Source organism: Falco peregrinus, chromosome 2, assembly GCF_023634155.1.
Source record: "Falco peregrinus isolate bFalPer1 chromosome 2, bFalPer1.pri, whole genome shotgun sequence".
Taxonomy (NCBI): Eukaryota; Metazoa; Chordata; class Aves; order Falconiformes; family Falconidae; genus Falco; species Falco peregrinus.
The window spans coordinates 122,864,902-122,885,035 of record NC_073722.1 but is presented as its reverse complement, the minus strand read 5'-3'; the positions used below and the strand labels follow the sequence as shown (position 1 = coordinate 122,885,035).

Below are 20,134 nucleotides of genomic sequence, written 5' to 3'. Positions count from 1 at the left end.
GGCTTGAACTGTTAACATGTATTATTAAAATTGCCCATCTGCAGCAATCCAGATATTCTCCTGTGTATTTGTGTATTGCAGAGATGTCCCACTTTGTGTCTAATGGAGATGGGCTGGTGGTGACGGTGGACAGTGAGTCTGGGGACGTACTGTGGATTCAGAACTACGCTTCTCCTGTGGTAGCCTTTTACATCTGGCAACGTGAAGGATTACGGAAAGTTATGCACACTAATGTGGGGATAGAAACTCTGCGGTACTTGACATTCATGTCTGGGGAGGTTGGACACATTACCAAGTGGAAATACCCTTTCCCGAAGGAAACAGAGACCAAGAGCAAACTGACGTGAGCATGAATATTCCTGTTGTTCTCACTGTCTATTCGACAGAACTTTGTTGTGAAAACCTCATTTATATACATTCAGTTACGGATTTTTCTACAAATTTCAAGGTGGTGAAAAGAATACATGAAAGCAGCTCTAGTTCTCCAGCCATTATTTGCATCGTATTTGATCTCTTACTGTCTAAAGTCAGAGACAAAAAAAAACCCCACCTACCGTAAACTTAGGAAATGTATATTCATAACTTTAATCAGATGCTCTGTGTTTAATAATTTCTTACAATGTGGAATGTAATTGGTTTTTGTAATGTGAAGCCTTTCATGTTGTAAAAATGTGCGTAGCATTTTGGCAAATACCAGTTATTGAATAATGCAGAAATAGACCATGAGTTCTGTCAAATGAGTAATTCTGATGTGAATAATCAACTAAATAATGCTTTCATAATGAGGAAGAATGGCTTCATAATACAGCAGTACTTAAAACAATTTTACAGATCCAGGCTTTTCAGGATATAAATATAGATGATTTGAGAAACTTATACATTAGTTCTACAGGATTGTGTTGCCAAGGTTTTAGCTAAGATGGCAAAACATCCATTTGTCTGCTTTCTGACACTTACTGGTTTTTTTCCAGACCAACTCTGTATGTAGGGAAATACTCCACAAGTTTGTACGCATCGCCATCAATGGTGCATGAAGGAGTAACTGTTGTGGTAAGTTGGGAGCTGCAAGAGCTGGATGACACCTGCTGAAAAGTGCCTTTACAGAATTAGTACTGTCCTGGGCTTAAAAAAAAAAAAAAGTTGAAATGGAAACATACATTAAAATATATGAAAAAGACAATTATGCTGTAGTAAGTAGCAAAGGGATCTGGTTAAAACAGAATAAAACACTGAAGACTGTGCACCTACAGAAATTTGGTTTTAAATTGCAGATTGCTATCAAGAAATGCGTAGCAAATTAAATATTTCATAAAACAATATAACAGTAAGCCTTAGAGTGCATGACCGTAGTTAGGAATCATTTCAAATGCTGCAGAGTAACTAGCTCATCAGGAATTGTGCCAGGCAAGCTTAGCAGAAGTGGACTGAGGTTGCTACGTGGTATCGTTGGTGCATTGTGGTTAATGTTAAGATTGCTGGTTTGTTCATCAAAGTAACTCCCCATAGATAGGAAACTGCATCATGGGTTTGTTTTGCTGTGGCTGCCTGGGTAGGAAATAAAGATCCTGTTTAACTTTTCAGAAAAAAGAGAGAGTAATCTCATCTCCTAGGCAACACGTAACTGAGAAGGTCTAATGTCCAAGGCTGCTGGAGCAGTTGCTGAGGGCGTAATGGCAGTGTTTCCTTTACAGTGACTTTGCTGCCAGAAATTTTTGCTTGCCCACCAATTCTGACTTCTGGTTTTTTTATTTAGTTGCCTATTTAAATATTATAGGGGCACAGCGCTTCCTTAACGGTAACGTTACTCTCTGTCTCTAGCCCCGCGGCAGTGCCATACCCTTACTAGAGGGTCCGAAAACAGAAGGCGTCACAATTGAAGACAATGGCGAGTGTGTTATCACCCCCAGTACGGATGTGAAGTTTTCGAGTGGACTGAAGGAAAAGAACAAACTCAACTACTGGAACGACTGGCTTTTAATAGGTACCCGAGGGCCGGCCGTTGGGGCGGGATGTGGTGCTCATCCACACCGCAGAGCTGCTGTTCAGCTGCTGTAAATCAGTCACAATCACTGCCTAAACTCAGGCAGTAATTACTAAATTCTAGTAATCGTTTCTAATTTGTCCTCTTTTCCGTATGAATGAATGTCTTTACATATATGCGTGCTGTTTTTCTCAAGGCCCCTGCCCTATTCAGTGCATAGAATGAAGAGCGCTTAGCTCAGTATGTGGAAAGTTGTTTATTTACCCCCTCCTTCAGGGAGGGGTATAGGTAACTTATTATTTACTGTAAATACTGTATTCTGGTTCCTTTGGACTTTTGTTATTGTGCATAATGTTACTTTCATTCTTATCATGGATCAGACAATCACATTTTGCCCTTTTTATGAACGGAGGCCTAAGGCATAGAGGCTGAGTGTCAGCCTGTCCTGTGTGTCCCAAATCCCCAAACTCTGGAATTGACTTTTCAAGGCATTTGCAATTTTGCTTCAAAACCGAGTAGCTGTTCAGGTTTAAGTGATGCAGGTCTCTAATGAAGTGATGTATACCATAGGATCTCTGTGGCAGGGGCGGTGTGTAACTTTCAGCTTCTTTTAACTGCCACCTTTCTCTGCCGGGGATCCCCTTCCCTGTTAATACCATCCTGCTCTTCCAGTATGTCAGGCAGCTCCCTTGAAACAGTTGGTATTCCTCTGCAACCCTCCGAGCTGAACAACCTGTGCCCTCAAGTTTTTGCCTCTTTTTTTTTTTTTTTTTCTTTCCTGCTGTACACCTGAGCGGGAGTCTTCCTCTGTGCCCTCCAACTGCCAAAGCTGGCAGCACAGTAGCATCTCCCTCTTCTCACTTTGTTGGCTAGCACGAGCCAAAGGAGTGTGAAGAGCATGCCGAGTACCTGAGTGCTGGATAGATTCTTGCTTCCTTCTTGTGCAGCACAAGCCATTCCCTTCAGAACCATTTCATGTCTACAACGTGGTCTTCACCTCAAGGCCACATAGCGAGCTAGGAGGCATAATGTGTGTTCCCCTGATGGTCAGGAACCAAATCTGCAGCCAGTGCTTGAACGTGGTGTTCTTCAGGATTCCGATCATTATACCTGTGACTGCTTGAGGAGGACAGAGGGAAAAATCGTTTTTATTTGAGCTTTTGCTCAGTGATGTTCTCAAGCCTTTGTAAATCAACTTTATATACACTCTTCTGCAAAGATGCTGAAATCAAGGGTGTCTTTCCTAAAAAGGGACAATGTTTTATTTCAACAAATGTGTTCTATTTAAAGGGCACCATGAAACACCACTATCTGCTCCTACAAAGATCCTGGAGAAATTCCCAAGCAACTTACCTAAGAGGCCTGAAAACGTGATTCCAGCTGACTCTGACAAAGCCACTATTGAAGAGGTCTGTGATGTGAATAATCATCTTACTGGATGATAATAGAAAGGAGTAGAAGTTTGGGAATGACTCAGAAGGAAACCTACATGGAATTGCTTCACATTTGTTGTGTCAGATTTTTGTGTAGTTTGCATGCAGAATCACTGGTATGATGATGTGTCGTTCCTTATTTCAGAATTAGGGCCTTCAGCTGCTTTTTTTCTTTTCCCCCACATGCAAAGCTTTCTTTGACTTTGGTAGGGTTAGAGGTTATTAAAAATTATTTAGCAGAAAGGCTAGTGCATAAGTGCTCCATTACCCCTGAAGATACTGAGCTAACACAGCTTTCTTTGCATCTTAGGTTATTGAAATCGTTGAAGGTTCTTCAGCAGAAGTGCCACCTGCTGTTCCGAAGGATATTGAGGAGAAACCTGCTCAGCCCATCACCCGGCCCGAGGCTCCGGTGGACTCCATGTTGAAAGACATGGCCACGATCATCCTCAGCACCTTCCTGCTTGTGGGCTGGGTGGCTTTTATCATCACTTACCCAATGGTAATGCTGACTTAGCTTGATGTGCTTTTCACTTTGGGGAGAGTCAGTAACATTTTGCAGCCCAAGAAATTATACAGGAGGTAGAAAGTAGTGTACTACAGGGTTTTTCCCCTCCTCAGAGGTGTGCAGTCGGCTGCTTTTTGTAGCAAAGGCTACAAATCTGACATAGCAGTGATTTCTCTGGGCATATGTGCCAACTCCAGAGGTATTTTTTCTCATCCCACCCGTTCTGGTTTTTGTATGTGTTACTCTTTTCACAGACACGATCTTAATACTGTTGGCTGCACTCCTCTCTTCCTCGCCTGAACCACTGTCAGGTTTCCAGCTTTTGGATCAAGCCTTTAGCGACACCTAATAGCAGTTAGCTTTGGCCATCTTAACCATCCACTGGGGTGTCTCAGCTTTGCGGTGGAAGTTCAGGATGAAATGGAAAGCGTGTGAGGGAAAGCTCCCCAGCCTACTTGGCCAGTAGTGTCGTAACAAGAGAGTTTTCCTCCCACCTTTTGGGTGCGGCTACCCCCAGCTAGAGGGTTCCCTTTTGTGACAGGACTGTGAGGTCCTTGCCCCACTTACGGAACTGTGGTCCTTTCTCACAGAGCGTACACCAGCAGCAACAGAGGCAGCATCAGCTGGAAGAGAAGATACAGCTCCTGCAGCAACAGAAGCTGCCCTTCCGTGCTCCCAGTGATCTCCCTCCCGAAGCAGATTTCTTGGATGCCTCCTGTGGGCGGACAGAGAGCTCTGCTGCCAGCACCCCAAACATGTCCCCCAGAGCATCAAACCATTCTGCGTATTCCAGCATCTCCACATCTGACGCTGGGAGCTGCCTCTCCACTGAGCAAGAGGAGGGAGGTAAAGTTGATCCAGTGTCTTTTATTGTGAGTCTGTGTGACGATACAGCACAACAATTAAAATACTTATTGATGATACATCCCAGAGCAGAAGGCTGAGAAGGGCCATCATTCTCATTTAGCCTGACCATTTGCAGAACACGGTGTGGCTGTGCCAAGCCCTGACTTTGAGCAGGATGATTGATCTGCTTTAGGGAAACACCCAGTTCCTAACTGCCGTCTGAGGCATTGTGCGGTCCGTGGCGGTGTAATCTTATAACCTGTAGCCATTCTAGGGAGAGGATCATTTAAATAAAAATATGTGTTATGATTAACTGGAATCAGGAAATAAGGGCTATGCAGCGCTTCCCGCCTGATCTTCCTGTGCACTCTTGTCCTTCCAAAGGCTGTGCAGGGGAACTGCTAGTAAACCCACTTCTGTAACGGGCAGGCACCATTTCCTAAATTCAACATCTACAAAACTTTCTAGAAAGAGTTTGTGTGTCAAGAACTGCTAGTCTCTTACACTGGCTGGAGACGTGATCGTTCCGGACCCGAGCTCCGGCGTTGTGTCCAGCATGTGTTTGACTCTGTACGTTGCATCACTTGGTCACCAGAGGGTACTTGCCTACACCGTGTGAGTACCTAATGGAGATGATCAGAAGGTTTGACCATGTGGTGTTGTTTTAAACATGAGCAAAAAGACTTCTGCATGTGGCCCAGCAGGATGTGCAGCTGTGAAGGGCCGACTGGACCCCCCCTAAACCAGCCCTTCTTGTTTTTCATTCAGATGAAGATGTGAACAGGGTGATGGTTGGCAAGATTTCATTTAACCCAAAAGATGTATTGGGACATGGAGCTGAAGGGACAATTGTTTACAGGTAGAAGACAATATGTGCATTCAGCATTTAACAGACCAATGAATGTCTTATTTGCATTCAGTATTTCTTTCTTTCTTTCTTTCTTTCTTTTATTATAAAGCTACCCAGGTATCTAATATGAACAGAATTGAAACTTTTTCAACAGTGTTTTGTGTGTGTCTGGAACATTTTCCACTAATTCCACATTTCTCCACTAGCAAAAGCTACTTTACTTCCCTTAGAAATGTTTAATCACCAAACATACCTGTTTCCAGCATGAGAAATGCTTTAATACACCTCTGTAAAATGTCTTCTGTTGTCACTCGCTCTCTACAGTCTTTGTCTGCAGAGTGTAAAAGGCTGATGTGATTTTCCTTCCCGTCTGTAGGGGCACATTTGACAACCGTGATGTCGCAGTGAAAAGAATTCTTCCCGAGTGCTTCAGCTTTGCAGACCGTGAAGTACAGCTGCTGCGAGAGTCAGATGAACATCCTAATGTGATCCGCTACTTCTGCACAGAGAAGGACCGGCAGTTTCAGTACATAGCCATCGAGCTGTGTGCTGCCACTTTACAGGAGGTGATGGGGCACTTGCAAACCTACAGAACCTGTGGAAGTCTTCTCCCTGGAAGCCTTCCATTTCCTTTAGCTTATGTTGCTGAAGTGCCTGCTGCAGGAGAGTCCCCCGTCACCTCTGTGACAGTTACATGTCCCTGCAACAGGGTTGTTTTCAGACCTTTAGAAGGACATACCTGACCCTCTACTATCTACGGACAGAAGCTGTCATCCCTTTTTTTCTTCTTGTGAAGGGCTCCCTTCTATTCATCCTCCCCGTCCCACCTATCTGAATGTTGGAGACCCTCTACTCTTGCCTCTGGAGCACAGTGCCATGTAGAATTCCAGCTTTGAGTGATGTTGTAGAGACCATGAGCTTCAACCAAAGCCCAAAAGGCTCATGTGTGTTACCAGCTGGCACGATTTACCCAGTCTAATCTTTTTTTTTTTGGCGCGGAGGGGTGGTGGTGAAGGGGGTAGACTTACTGTTTATGCAGAGGGTGATGATAAGCAATGTTGTGGCTGAATCTTCTGTTTTTCTTGTAATTCGCAGTACGTTGAGCAGAAGCCCTTCAGTCACCATGGCTTACAACCCATCACTCTCCTGCAACAGACGACATCTGGTCTTGCTTACCTGCACTCCCTCAGTATTGGTAAGAATGGCTATTGTCTCGGTATGGGATAGAGAGCGGTGCGTTTTCTTAACTGAAAAAAAGAAGAGAAACCCTCCTGGTGCTGGGAGCTTGTTTAATCAGTCCCAGAGGGAGTTGTGGAAGCTCCACCTCGTGCTGGCAGCAGTGGTGCCTGTCCTCTGACACCGGCCTTGTCCCTCTAGCGCTCTGCTGCACCGGAGTAGTCAGGCTAGTCGTTACCATTTATTCAGGGTGCTGCTTTTTGGATGGAAGGCATGTAAACCATGTTGACTAGTGATGTGATGAGCCTCTATGAAGGACGCTAGTTTGAGGTTAGGACTTTGGTTTAATGAACGGTGGTTCAGCCTTCTGACAGATTGGCAATGCAAATGTATTAAAAATGTACAAGTATTGTTGGGATGGGCTGGAGTGGATAAATGGGCGTTTCTAATAGTCCACAGGGACCTGAAGCCCCATAACATCCTCATCTCGATGCCTAATGCCCATGGGAAGGTCAAAGCTATGATTTCAGACTTTGGACTGTGCAAGAAGCTGGCAGTGGGCAGGCACAGCTTTAGCCGCCGGTCGGGCGTGCCAGGCACCGAAGGGTGGATCGCCCCGGAGATGCTGAGTGAAGACTGCAAAGAGAACCCCGTAAGTCTGCACCCTTCCACCAGGCTCCCCGGCGAAGGCAGCGCAACCCCTGGGTGGCACGTAGTTGCAGTCAGACTTTTAAGATACACAGTACTTGGTACCTGGGCATTCATGCTGGCTTGCAGCTGAATATGCTGAAAAGTTTTCTTCTGCTCTTAATTGCAAAATAAACTACCCTGTGATGATCAAAGTCTTCAGGGGGAAAAAATGTGTTATTGCTATTAAAGGTTGTTTATTTGCAGACATATACCGTGGACATCTTTTCAGCTGGCTGTGTCTTTTATTATGTGGTATCTGAAGGCAGCCATCCCTTTGGCAAATCTCTGCAGCGGCAAGCCAACATTCTGCTGGGTGCATACAGCCTGGAGTCTTTAAATGCAGGGAGGCATGGTAAGAAAAGCTCGGGAAATGTAAAGCGCTACAGAGTTCAGTGAACTTTCCACGGGTGTTAAAATGCCGACAGCAGTGATGGAACTGTGGCCCACAGCGATGCCCAACCTGGCAGTGGTGAAAGCCGCACTCTGTACTCCTGAAGTAACGCTCCTAAAGAGTTAGTGCCCCAAAGCGTCTCTGGGGTACGCGGTTCGGAACCCTGCGAGCTTGACTGTACAGTTATTTCATGTAGGACAGAGCTGAGCTTTGATCTTCATAATCACACCTGTTCAGCACCACTGACGGACTGTGGGTGGTCCAGTGTGTCTTCGAGGTGGGCACTTGAGCTAGCGGGGTAGTGTTCAGGACTGCTGGAGGAAGAACACTATTTTCTGCAGTACAGAACGTTACATCTCCCTACAGCCTAAGAATTATCACCCTTTTCTTTGCAGAAGACATAGTTGCTCGTGATTTAATAGAGCAGATGATAAACATGGACCCTCAGAAACGTCCGTCTGCCAGCTGTGTGCTAAAACACCCATTCTTTTGGAGTTTAGAAAAGCAGCTCCAGTTTTTTCAGGTGTGTTGACCTTTTCTGTCCTTTCAGTTCTAAGAACTCCTGTAGCCATTCTTCAAATCCTGAATTCAGTCTCTCCTAGCTGTGTGGGTGTTTGAGGTGATAGAACCCGTGACCTTATTGCAAGGAATGAAAAAGCCAAGTTTGTAGCACCTAGGTGCTACCTCGTAACAAATATTTAAGTCTTCTAGAAGATAGTTCATAGGAGGGCTAGAATGTGATGTTATAAAGTGGAGTGAGGAAGTATCGAGCAGCTATAGTAGGAGAACATGTTGCCAAAGGGTGCCGAGGGAGCTGGTGAAGGAGCTCACCAAGCCACTCTCCATGATTTATCAGCAGCCCTGGCTCACTGGGGAAGCCCCAGCAGACTGGAGGTTAGCCAGGGTGCTGCCCCTCTACAAGGGCAGGGAGGAGGATCCAGGGAACTAGAGCCCTGCCAGCCTGACCTCGGTGCTGGGGGAGGCGATGGAGCCGGTCACCCTGAGCGTCATCGCATGGCACATGCAGGACAGCCAGGGGATCAGGCCCAGCCAGTGGCAGGTCCTGCTTGATGAACCCAGTCTCCTTCTAGGACCAGCTGACCCACTGAGCAGATGAGGGAAAGGCTGGACCTTAGCAAAGCCTTTGCTACCACCTCCCACAGCATTCCCTGAAGAAGCTGGCTGCTCAGGGCTTGGCTGGGTGTCCTCTATGCTGGGTCAAAAGCTGGCTGGACAGCTGAGCCCAAATTCCTTCCCTGGAAGGGTGGCCAAGCAGTGGCGCAGGCCGCCCAGGGAGGCGGTGGGGTCACCACCCCTGGAGGCGTTCAGAAAGCGCGTAGAGGTGGTGCTTAGGGACATGGTTCCATGGTGGCCTTGGCAGCGCTGGGTTCACGGTTGGACTCTATAATCTCAAAGGTCTTTTCCAACTGAAATGATCTGTGTCGCCAGGCAGCTTTGGCAGGAACAGGGTAGGCAGCCCCCGGTAGTGAGTATCTGCACTTAGTCCTGGCGTGGGGTGGGAACTGGCCGAGGGGCTGACGTTCTTCCCAGCTGTACCTTCTGCTCTGGGGTAAAAGGCTTTGGAAGATGGTGAAAGAACTCGCTGTCTCAGGCTTCTCGATCCTGGTCCCAAGCACAAGCCAGTGTACGGCGCTTTGTCACGGAGTGAAGCAGAATCAGCTCCGTTATCTGTAATGAGCCAGAAGCAGCAATCTTAAATTGTTGGGAAAAGCATGGAACTAAAACTAGAAATTAACCTGTCTGTCTCTTCCAGGATGTTAGCGACCGGATAGAGAAGGAATCCTTAGATGGTCCAATAGTCAAGCAATTAGAAAGAGGCGGAAGAGAGGTGGTGAAGATGGACTGGAGGGAGCACATCACTGTTCCTCTTCAGACAGGTAACGGACAGGATTTTATCGGCGGGGAAAGGAGTCACATGCTGTTCCCAGTTTGCTGGGACAGGACAGTAAGGCTAACGCTGCCTCAGCGTTGGTACGTGGCCTTCACTTGTCAGCAAAGTCTTTTCTTCCAATCGAAGTATTCTGCATTGACACACATACTGTGTGCCTATTTTGAGTCCAGCAACTGAAACTGCATCGGAACACAAAAAGAAATCTTGTAATCTCTTTTGCAGACCTCCGAAAATTCAGGTCCTATAAAGGAGGCTCAGTACGGGATCTTCTGAGGGCAATGAGAAATAAGGTAAAGGCCGCCTTCCCCCAGCAACGTGCATGCTGGGGTTCTGCCTCCATCTGCTGTTCCTTGTCTGTGTCCGTCCGGGGACCGAGCTCCTTCAGGACAGACTGACCCGAGGTCACTCTGTCCACGAGCAAGGCAGCGCTCCTTAAAAGAGGCTCCTTGAACACATGGCCCCTGACTGAGCTTTCCCCGATTTTTCCCTTTACAGAAGCACCACTACAGAGAACTGCCTCCCGAGGTGCAGGAGACGCTGGGCTCCATCCCGGATGATTTTGTACGTTACTTCACAGCTCGTTTCCCTCGCCTGCTCCTGCACACCTACAGCGCTATGCGCATCTGCTGCCGAGAAAGGCTGTTCCAGCATTACTATCATCAGGACGCTGCAGAGCGGAGCCTGGCAGGAGACGCTGTTTGAGGAGAGGGATGGAACTTTCTTCTCTGGGACAAACATTCCACGCACAGGGCTGTGAAACAGGCCTACCTTTAGCAGGGAAAAGTGGGATCAAAGAGCTGAATTTTCTCTCTTTGAAGAAGCCAAGCTTCCAAAAAGTGCCTTGTACCTCTGCCTGCACCGGATCGGGAGATTGTAGGAGCCGACGGAGCGAGCGGTAACTTCAGCAAAGCAACGAACCCTGATGATGGAGTTACTCCAAGACGGTGAAAATGGAGAGTAGAAGCTGGATATAACTGTCACCCAATATCCCTGTACTGTATGTGATTTTATAACTGATGTGTTTTATTTACTACAGAGAATCAAAATACAGTGATTGAAATCATATAATTACTAGGGACTGGGAACTGCAAATGGAGCCTTGTAGTTGTAGCAAAATCATGAGAACCTGCCATTGCACTACTGCCACATTATGCATTAGGCACACCACAGTGATTGTAAAGGAAATCACTTCACGGTTATCAAAAAACCCGCAGAGTCAATTTGTTGCATCAGTACTACCCTGGAAAATTAGTGTCTCAGACTTCAGCAGATACAGTGAGGTTCTAATGAATATGGACTTGAAAAATCAGGTAAAGGTTTACATACTTTGAAAATAAACCTCATTTTTTAACTATCAACCAGTATTCACGGAAGAGCGTGACAGTCCTTGACTGAAATCAGTGTCAAGACTAGATCTACACCAGGAACTGCAGAGAAAGGCACCGGTGTCAGTTGCTGTGAGTGTCCCGCGTCCCTCGCTTCCTTATGGGGGGGCAGCAGCTGCAGAGCCAGAGGTGAGGCGAGTCCTGGGGGAAAAGGAGCTGCCCAGGAAACAGAGGAGCTGCCCAGAGCAGTGCAGTCGGGGGCAGCGGTTTTAATGGGTGCGATAAAGCAGTAAAAGAACCGCCCCCTTTCTGGGGGTAGGGGTTGCTACCTGGGTCCAGGCTCGCCTGCGGTTTCGAAGATGCAGTATTGCTTATCATTGGCCCTAAAGCTGTGACAAAGCATTAAGTGTGTGCAGGATGAAGAAATGCTGAATTCTAATATTTAAAGTGAGGGGTTCTTATACAATATATTTATTTAACGTATTTATATTTATTTAATTTTTAATACAAAGTGGTATTAAATCCAAGTGGTACAAGTATAAAGCATGCCAAATCATTCTTAATCAGTTTTGTCTTTATAGTTAATGATATTATAACAACTAGAAGAGGAAAGTGATACTGCACCTTTCAATGGCACTCATTAAAGGAGAAATTACAGCGTGGGAATCTGTCTGTGCCATTGTGTCTTAAAACTAATTAATAAATTATTGATGGTGATTGTATGATCGGGTACATACAGCTACTTTTCTGGAGCTACTTTACAGAACCTTTTTTTTTTTTCCTAGTCTTAAAATGTCTGAGAGCAATTTACCTGTGCAAGTTGTTTCTAAAGCTTGAAAAAAAAAAAAAAAGTAGTAACAGTAGTTTTAGCTAAGAAGATTCAAAGCCTATTTCATATTTTTGTACTTCTCATGTAAAGTTGTTTTATAAATCTACTAAATAAAGACTTGTACTCAGATTTAAAAAAAAGTATTTCCATACCTTCCAGTGGTGATGCGTGCCTGGGAATATGCTGGAGTGCTGCCATACGGGACGGTGAGCAGGGGCAGCACAGCTGCAGCAGCACCTCCTGCCCCCCCGGCATCTGGCAGGCAGGGGCTTGCTCAGGCCTGCTGGACTCTTGCCAGGCAGGGCAGGATGGCGCTGAGGCAGGACACACTGTTTGGGGGTGAGTGCTGAGCCCCCCCAGAGGCCCGGGAGCCTCGGTGAGTACAGCTGCAGGGCACGAAGCTGGAACTGGCTAGAATGGGCACATGCTGCTCTTACTGTTCTGAGACAGCAACAGAAAGTTGAAGTGAACTGAAAACATTAATACTACGCCGGCTGTAGTGTACTTTGCCACGTAGGAAAAGCTACCCATCAACGGGAAGCCGATACTCGGGGCAGAAGCACAGAGGGAAAGGAAGTAATTGTTAAGCTGCCTTTGCAAAGCATCAGGATTGGCAACCAGCAAGGTCTCCAGGGGTACAGCACTCACCGCTTCCCTGTGTAAGAAGGACCACAAACCACACTGGACAGGACTAGCTGCGGAGGGGTGCAGAGATGGGAGCAGTTAGAAGATTTGTAAACACTTATGATTTCATAGCCCAAACAATTCCAATGTTTTTACAACAATATCCAGGGAATGTCCACACTGTACAGGACTCATCTCTCTACTGCATATACCCGCAGCTCGACAGCTCTGGCTAACCTGACTTACTGCTGTGAAACACAAAGGGGTCTGTCTCGGCGCTGTACCTCCAGCCATCCTATCACATGACGCCTCTTGTAATAAAGCTGGATACTCTTAAGAGTTTCACATTGACACTGATACGGTCACCAAAACTTCTCGAAAACCTGCCATACAGCTTAAATTTTTACCTTAACAACCTTTAGGAAGAATTACCATTTCTATACAAGCTTAATTACCCTACCTGAAGCTGTAGTTCTAACAGTAGCAAGGTATGATTTGCCTTTCCAGCTTCAGCCAAGATCTGGGCACAGCCAAAAACTGTAAAAGGAATTGCAAGGCGCTGTGAACTCACAACACAGGACGGCACCACAGGTTATTCCCTCCAGCCCCAACTGCCACAGCTGGCCCAGCAACACTCACCTCCTTCCCTGGCCTTCAGCCTGGGGGACAACGGCAAAACGCTCCCGGAGGGCTGCGCCTTGTGCTTGGGGAATCCCGGCTGGCAGATTGCACCAGGGTTAAGGAATGCCAAGGGGTTAAGCAGACCACAGGCAGCTTTCCCCAAGGTTACCTAGGCAGGGCACTGGAAGAGCAGACCTGGCATCTGAACCGCTAGGAGCAAGAGACCAAGCGCTAGAGAAAGGCCCCTGTCCCCTACTCTTGACAGGGGGGTGGGTGGAAGGGGGTGGGTTTTGTTTGAAAAGTTAATTGGGCTAAAGGCAGCCTTAGGTCTAGCAGGGGGCAGAAGGACGGCTTTACACACTTGTGGAAATGCACAGGAGCTAAAAGAAAGCACTGACTGCATTAACAGTTTGTACCAACTACTCAAATGCAAAAGCACACCTTCTTTTCAAAAAGAAACTGTTAACATGGTGAAAAATTAAAAGCCAGACCACTGGGCCAAGAGACCAATCCTGCACCTTAGCGTCCTTCCTGCCTGCCAAGAACTGGCTCGATACTGCAGCCAGCGACCCCAACCCTGCACCACTGCACCCCACGCTCTTGCCTCCGAGCGCTAGAGAAGGGCTCCTGCTTTCCAAAACCTCCCATTTCTAACTCTTAGGAAACAAAGGCTTGGATCCAAACTCTATCTCATCAGGGCATTATAAACACAATCCTTCCTCCGTGCCTTGCAGAAAGACCAAGATTTAGAGAAAACGCCTAAGCCTCCAGGCCACCACTCGGGGTCCCAAGCCGTACAAGGCAGAACGCGCAGCACTGCTCTTTACTCTTGACCCATATTCCAATTCACCAGAGTCCAATAAATCAAACTCGGGACCGCCTTAAGTGGCCAGGCAACACACAACTGCCCCAGCTCCCGCTGAGGACCAAGCGGTCCCACTTCTCAAATGCCCCCTCCGCTTTCCCTAGAGCCAAAAGGGCCAGAGGACAAACTCCAGTGAAGAGGTCACGCAAAGCAGGAGCCTCCTAAAGCGTCCTCTACTTCGTGTCAAGTTCCTCTTCATTACACACATCCAATTCAAACCAGCATGAGTTGGTCCAGGTAGTGCAGCATTAAAATAATGGATTTATCTTCCTTTTACCACCTTTTAGAAATCAATCTATGTGTAAACAGTGAGACCAAGTGGCCCAGCACAGTAATCCATTCTCGTCCTGCAGACAGGAGTTGCAAGGACACGCATCTCTCCAGCATTCTGCTTTAAAACAGTTCAGAACAGACCACTCCACAGCATGCTCGCTCTACCAGCTTTCATGAAAGTGTCAGACATTTTCCCTCCATACTCCCCCGACTATTCCAGCTTATCTTCCAACTTAGTCAAATTTTTTGTGTAGTCAGTTCAGCAGCAGGACAGCAGATCAGCAGCAAAAGGAAGTTACAGGTTAAGAAGTCAGGATTCATTTGCTCGTCTCCAGCTACAGCTCACACAACACACAAATGAGGTTTGTAGTTTATATAACAACCCGAGAGCTAGCACAAACTTACTCAAACCCAAACATGAGTGAAGATGGACTTCATACTTACACGCACTTTGCAACAGTTAACATTTGTTGCAATAATAATTTAAATAGGTCCTCAAGAAGAGAAAAAATACACAGAATCAGTGGTTCACTTCTCTTTAATCAGAGGCTGTTACAAAGCGGCAGACACACATTACAGCCGTATATATGTGCAGTGACCATTCCTGAAGCACACAGTTCACAGAAGGCTCCCAATGGATGCAAATGATGTCAGCTCTGTACTGTCTTTATATCTTCTTTGTAAATCAAATGCTATAACATTAAGCTAGTTGCTATTATTTGCATGCATTAAAGTGATGCACATACTTACCAGTCTCACTTTCTTGAATTAAATTCAACACCAGTATTTTGCCACCTGTCTTTTAAAAAAGATCAATGGTCTCATCCCTTCCATAATACTTCCACAAAAGCAGTATCAAGTTACAGCAAAAACCTTCACGACACACTAACTTCTGTGGCTGTACTGCTACCGAGAGGGGACATAATTCAGTCACGTGCTTTAAGGTACTTTTAAGAAGGTTCTAAAACCAGTTTGGAGTCTGGGTTTGTTGCACAGTGACCGGAACCTGTGAAGAGGTGATCTGGAGTCATTAAGCAGAAGTCTATGGAAATAGTGTGAAACGACTCACTGTTCCATATATAGCCTACCAAACCGGGAAGGAGGGCTGCTGGACCGCTGCTGCAACCGTGTATCAGAAGTTGAGCTACAACTTCAGACTGCTCACATGGTTCTGAAAGCTCCCATTCCCAGTGTTATTTTGGTCTTTGTCTCAAAAGAAAATAAAATTCTGGTAGAATTTAGAGTACCGTAATTAATTGCCATAAAAAAAGTTTCAGAAAGAGATGATGTTCTACCAGAGTTCACCTATCCTGGACAAATAAACCTTTTGTTCATAAGACACTAGAAACCACCACTACCCTTTATTTATCCGCACTGGTAGCCAAGCTGGTGTACAGGTAGTGCGGGTCAGCACCAAACCCCTGTCAAAACTAAGACTTCACAAAGTAACTGAGCAGCCAAAAGCAACCAGTTGCTCATTCCAACTTATTACTGAGCGCTGCATCAAGTACCAACGAGGGCGAACCACAGAAGCTAAAAGAAGATGCACACATTCCGTTAATAGGATAATGGCCCCACAGCAAGGTATCCCTGTTATTCATGCACATCTGCCATTAAGATTTAGGAAATACAGGCAAAAGTTACAAATTTTGTTACACAACTTTCCTGTTTGTTTTTTTTTTTAATTCTAGGGAGAAACACCTATGGAACGTTATTCAAAAATCTGCATGTAGGTAGTTTTGCATACAAAGAAATATTAAGTGAATGACTGAGAACTGATGTAGAGAAGATGCCAGGAGATGGGCTTCAAGCATAACTATTCTAAAACCTGGAAAGATACAATCCCGTGGGAACTTTTCTGTTAGTACAATGAATTCTGCCATGTCGCAGAAGATTTCAAAATTCTAAAACAAGCAATACTGCTGGAAGCATCAAGTCACTCACAAAACTACTCTAGACCATTCAGATGAGCTGGCAAAACTGAAGTGTCTGTTCAGCCACCACACTGGTGTGACCTTCCCAGCACCCAGCCTCTGTGTAATTACCCCCCTGATGATGTCGTCAGCCCCTCAAATTGACCATGTGATAACGTGCCCTGCAGAGCCGAGCTAAAGCACAGTGCTTTACAGCTCATCCAGCTGGGAAACTACGCTACCTGCTGCTGCACAGAAAGTTTTCATCTCCTGTGCTGATAATGTCGAGATGAGGTACACAAAGCTTAAATAAAAATAAACATATGCTGCTATTCTTGAGAAGGTTGCATGTTTTATCCAATCAGAAAGAATCCCCCTTCTATTTTCTTTTAAAGTGTAAAATATTCTGTAAAACGAAGTGCCAAAATTTCCAGGCATATGGAATACAGCCTAAGAAAAAAGAACAGAGGCAGAGCAGTAACTCTGGAATACAGTAAAACAGCTGGGCAAAACCACATTTGTAGGCAGCCTCTGAGGTACTGAAATGGGCTAAGGAGGAAAAAAAAAAAAAAAAGCAGAAGAAGAACAAGGTCCTGGCTTACAGGCCTAACAAAATAAAGATCTGTTGGTAGGAGAAAGTAATTAGCAATAGCTGAAGAAAATCAAAAGAAAGATTACATTACTGCTACGGATTCTTACAAACAGAAATGCTTATTCCCCAACACAACAAATATAGTATCCTATAATTGGTTCACTGATAAAACAGCCTCTTTATAATAGGCATGTTACTGAAGAAGTTACTTCAACTTTAGATCTTCACACTTTTCAGTAACTGATGGCAATTTGTTAAGGTTCCATATTAAATTTTCCTTAGAAGTGCTTGCAGATATTACCTACCCATAACTGTAGTTAAAACCATTACAGATCTTAAAAAAAAAAAATCTAGACGTTCACTCACTACTGAAAACAGTAGTAGATAACAGATACATTCACATTTCAGAGACCAGAATTCCCCTCATGTATTTAAGTGGTATCATTTGAACAAATTATTTCAAATAGGAACATCAGGTACTTACAGATTAAACTAACCTGTACTGGCAGTGCTGTGGAATTTTTCTTCTCTACCAGTAAGTAGCAAATGCTGAAATTCTGCTGCTAGTTAACAGAAACACAAATTGTATTAAACCAAGTAGTTTAACCCATAATTTAGTTTTTCATTAAAAAAGCTGCCAAACTTCAATTACTGCAATTTGTTGCTTAAGAAAAGCATATGAAGTAAAGGCAACTATAAAACTACTTTCAATTTGCTCTTATTTTCTGGTATTTTTCATACATAAGCCAGAAGTTTAACAAGGTAATCCTGCTGTCTACCACAAACATAAAGGAAATTACAATACTTACATTGCCAGGTTCCTTCATTAAACAGTCTCATTAAGTGTGTTTTCTTACTCTAGACTTTACAAATGAAAGAGTAAAATGTATTTTCTTCCATGAAAATTTATGGGAAAGAAGCTGAAGAATTCAGTGCAAGTAACATATGCAAATAACTTGACCAAAAAGAAAGAAAAAAAAAAAAAAAAAAAAAAAGAGAAGCTCTGCATGACACCTTCATCTCAAAGCATTATGTAATGTCCTAAGTTGGGAGACAGTGAAATAGCTTCCTCTCATTGTATAGCAGTGATTTCTAGTAATTCAAAATTGCTGCTAGCAGAAACCATTTATAGATTGGCTACTAAGGGCAGCAGAAGTTAAAATTCTGTACATGCACTCTTTATGAATAGCACCTAGGGACATTGTTAAGACTTAGACAAAATTTAAGAAATAAAACTTGAGATGTCAGAAGTTGAATCTGGTCTAAGGCAGCCAGCTAACAGAGATATATGCTTTAACTGCTACATGAGAATTTTTAAGGAAGCTTTCAAGCTCTCAAGAGTTGTGCCTTCATCTCTTTATTTAAGATTATACTGGCATCAAAATTCTACTATTTTCTCAAAACTTTTAAACTTCTTTTAATCCCTAAGAAAAAAACCAAGCTCGTGACAGTATTTATGGAGATGTTAAACCCCCCAGCATTAAAAGAGCAGTGCTGCCGATTGTTCCTCCTGCAAGAAAGCTCGTAAAAATAAAACAAGCTGTTGCACACTTGCTCAGAAGCGCCTCACTATTCACAGCAGCGAACAGGTGTACGAACACCTGCCCTCAGTCAGTCAGCACTGACTCACCAGGATGCTAAGAACACGTGACTGAGGGTAACATCCTGCACCCTGTGGTTCAAGGCGGGATGTGGCTGTCCAAAAAAGCAACAAGCTTCTAGCTTGGGCCTGGCTCCCTCAAAGAGACCTTCACAAGACAAAACTAAAAATGCATTCACTATACAACAGAATCTACAAGCACTGTACTCAAACTGTATTTTCTTCTACTAGTCTTCATGAGAATCTGTGCTCTGACAATCAAGAGGCTGCATAAAGCTGCTGTTTTTAGAGTGTGGAAGAGAACACTCAGCTTTTTTCAGAACTTCAAAAAAGTTTGCTATATACGTTACACTTCAGAGTCACTTCAATTCTATCCTGAGCCCTCCAACAGCTGCCTCAAAATTTCTTAATTCTCAACTAGTATTTACCCACCCCCAACTATTACAGGAAAACATGGTAGTCACCGACAGCTGCATTGTTATAGAACCCAGTCACTACCATTATTTCATTGGTCTGATTACTTTAATTGCAAGTACATGCACTTAAAAAATAATAAATTCTTCTGCAGGTAATCAGCCTATTCCTCAGAGTATTTAAGGGCTACAACCTGTATTAGGCAAGGCACAGGAAACATGATCTCATCACACAATTCTAAAGCAAGCCAAAAACTTCATGTGTGGTATGTACTTTATTTGCCACATCCCCCTTTCACTTCTCTTATTAAAAACAGTGGGTGTAAATTCACCCAATTTAGCAGAGTATCAGCTATTCTTGCCCTTTAAAAAAGAAAAGGTATGTACCTCTACTTAAGCTTAAAAAACCCGAACTCCCCAATACCTACTTCCATTAGTATCTATAAAGTCATGTCACTAAAATACTAACATCATTAGAAAAGAAATTCCACAAACAGCGAGATGTACGACTGTGACAGACAGACTGCTGCAATACTGAGAGCTGCAATATCGGAGCGTCAGTAAAAACTCACTCAGTCTCTCTAAAGAGATCTCATTTGCAGCGTAAATGTAAACTATAGTAAAAAAACTATCCACCTTAGATCCACACGAGGAGGCAGGGACAAAACCACCACTAACAGAACGTCACAAAAAGAGCAAAATATGAATGATTTGCACCAGATGAAAGTTTTACAGGTTGTTTTAAAGAGGTAACAGGCCAACTGGTCTAATAGCTGAGGAAATACTCCCAGCAAAAAAAACCCCATAAAGCCATTATGCCATCCTTGTGACCAGAAAGAGCAGCACGTGAATGTGTATCTTCGAGGACAAAACTGAAGAAAAATGCACATCATTACTTGTAAGGACAAACATTAGTCTGTGGTAACATATCACAGTAACGTGAACGTAGCCTGCTAAAGCTACCGCCTTCCAAAGAGGGAACAAAAAAGACCTGTCCTGTCCAGTCCTTTAAAGACTTACAGAAAGGACAGGAATGTAAAAGGATGGAAGCGAAGGATGTATGAACTACCCGTCAGAGAGTACAAGTAGTATTTAGGGTGTAGCAGGAAAACCCAGAGGGAAAACCCCCCTTTAATTCACACAGTAACACCCTCCAGTATTGTCTTAATGTCAAATGCATCTTTCAGAAATAGTGTGAAATTAATCTTCTTGGAATTGTCTAAGAGCAGCTTCCAAAAAAAAAATAAAAATCTACAGCGATATGGTGCTGAGAAATGCCGTTTTGCTCACAA

The 20,134-nt window shown here is 44.4% G+C and overlaps 1 protein-coding gene and 1 long non-coding RNA gene across 7 annotated transcripts in view; one reads left to right on the top strand and one right to left on the bottom strand.

Annotated features, from left to right (window-relative positions):
• ERN1 (endoplasmic reticulum to nucleus signaling 1) overlaps window positions 1–12,081 on the top strand; it is a 40,811-nt gene extending 28,730 nt beyond the window's left edge. For 4 of the 5 annotated variants that reach the window (XM_055794165.1, XM_055794164.1, XM_055794166.1 and 1 more), the window contains 15 exons: window positions 82–343; window positions 972–1,050; window positions 1,819–1,981; window positions 3,272–3,390; window positions 3,725–3,916; window positions 4,513–4,768; window positions 5,537–5,627; window positions 5,995–6,184; window positions 6,714–6,813; window positions 7,247–7,446; window positions 7,689–7,836; window positions 8,271–8,398; window positions 9,650–9,773; window positions 10,010–10,077; window positions 10,283–12,081. In XM_055794165.1, coding sequence (XP_055650140.1) covers window positions 82–343; window positions 972–1,050; window positions 1,819–1,981; window positions 3,272–3,390; window positions 3,725–3,916; window positions 4,513–4,768; window positions 5,537–5,627; window positions 5,995–6,184; window positions 6,714–6,813; window positions 7,247–7,446; window positions 7,689–7,836; window positions 8,271–8,398; window positions 9,650–9,773; window positions 10,010–10,077; window positions 10,283–10,489 — 2,327 coding nt within the window. In that variant the 3' untranslated portion in view covers window positions 10,490–12,081. Of the gene's footprint in view, window positions 1–81; window positions 344–971; window positions 1,051–1,818; window positions 1,982–3,271; window positions 3,391–3,724; window positions 3,917–4,512; window positions 4,769–5,536; window positions 5,628–5,994; window positions 6,185–6,713; window positions 6,814–7,246; window positions 7,447–7,688; window positions 7,837–8,270; window positions 8,400–9,649; window positions 9,774–10,009; window positions 10,078–10,282 lie in introns of those variants that run through there. The other variant, XM_055794167.1, reaches the window with a different exon arrangement.
• On the bottom strand, window positions 1,960–6,767 carry LOC129783717 (uncharacterized). Of its 2 annotated transcripts, none has more exons than XR_008745549.1 (3): window positions 6,647–6,767; window positions 5,872–6,117; window positions 1,960–3,100 (listed from the first exon to the last, which is right to left on the bottom strand). It is a non-coding gene; the product is annotated as an uncharacterized LOC129783717 (long non-coding RNA). The 2 variants fall into 2 exon arrangements; XR_008745550.1 differs by having other exon boundaries at window positions 1,960–3,097.
• Window positions 12,082–20,134: the final 8,053 nt, after the last annotated feature.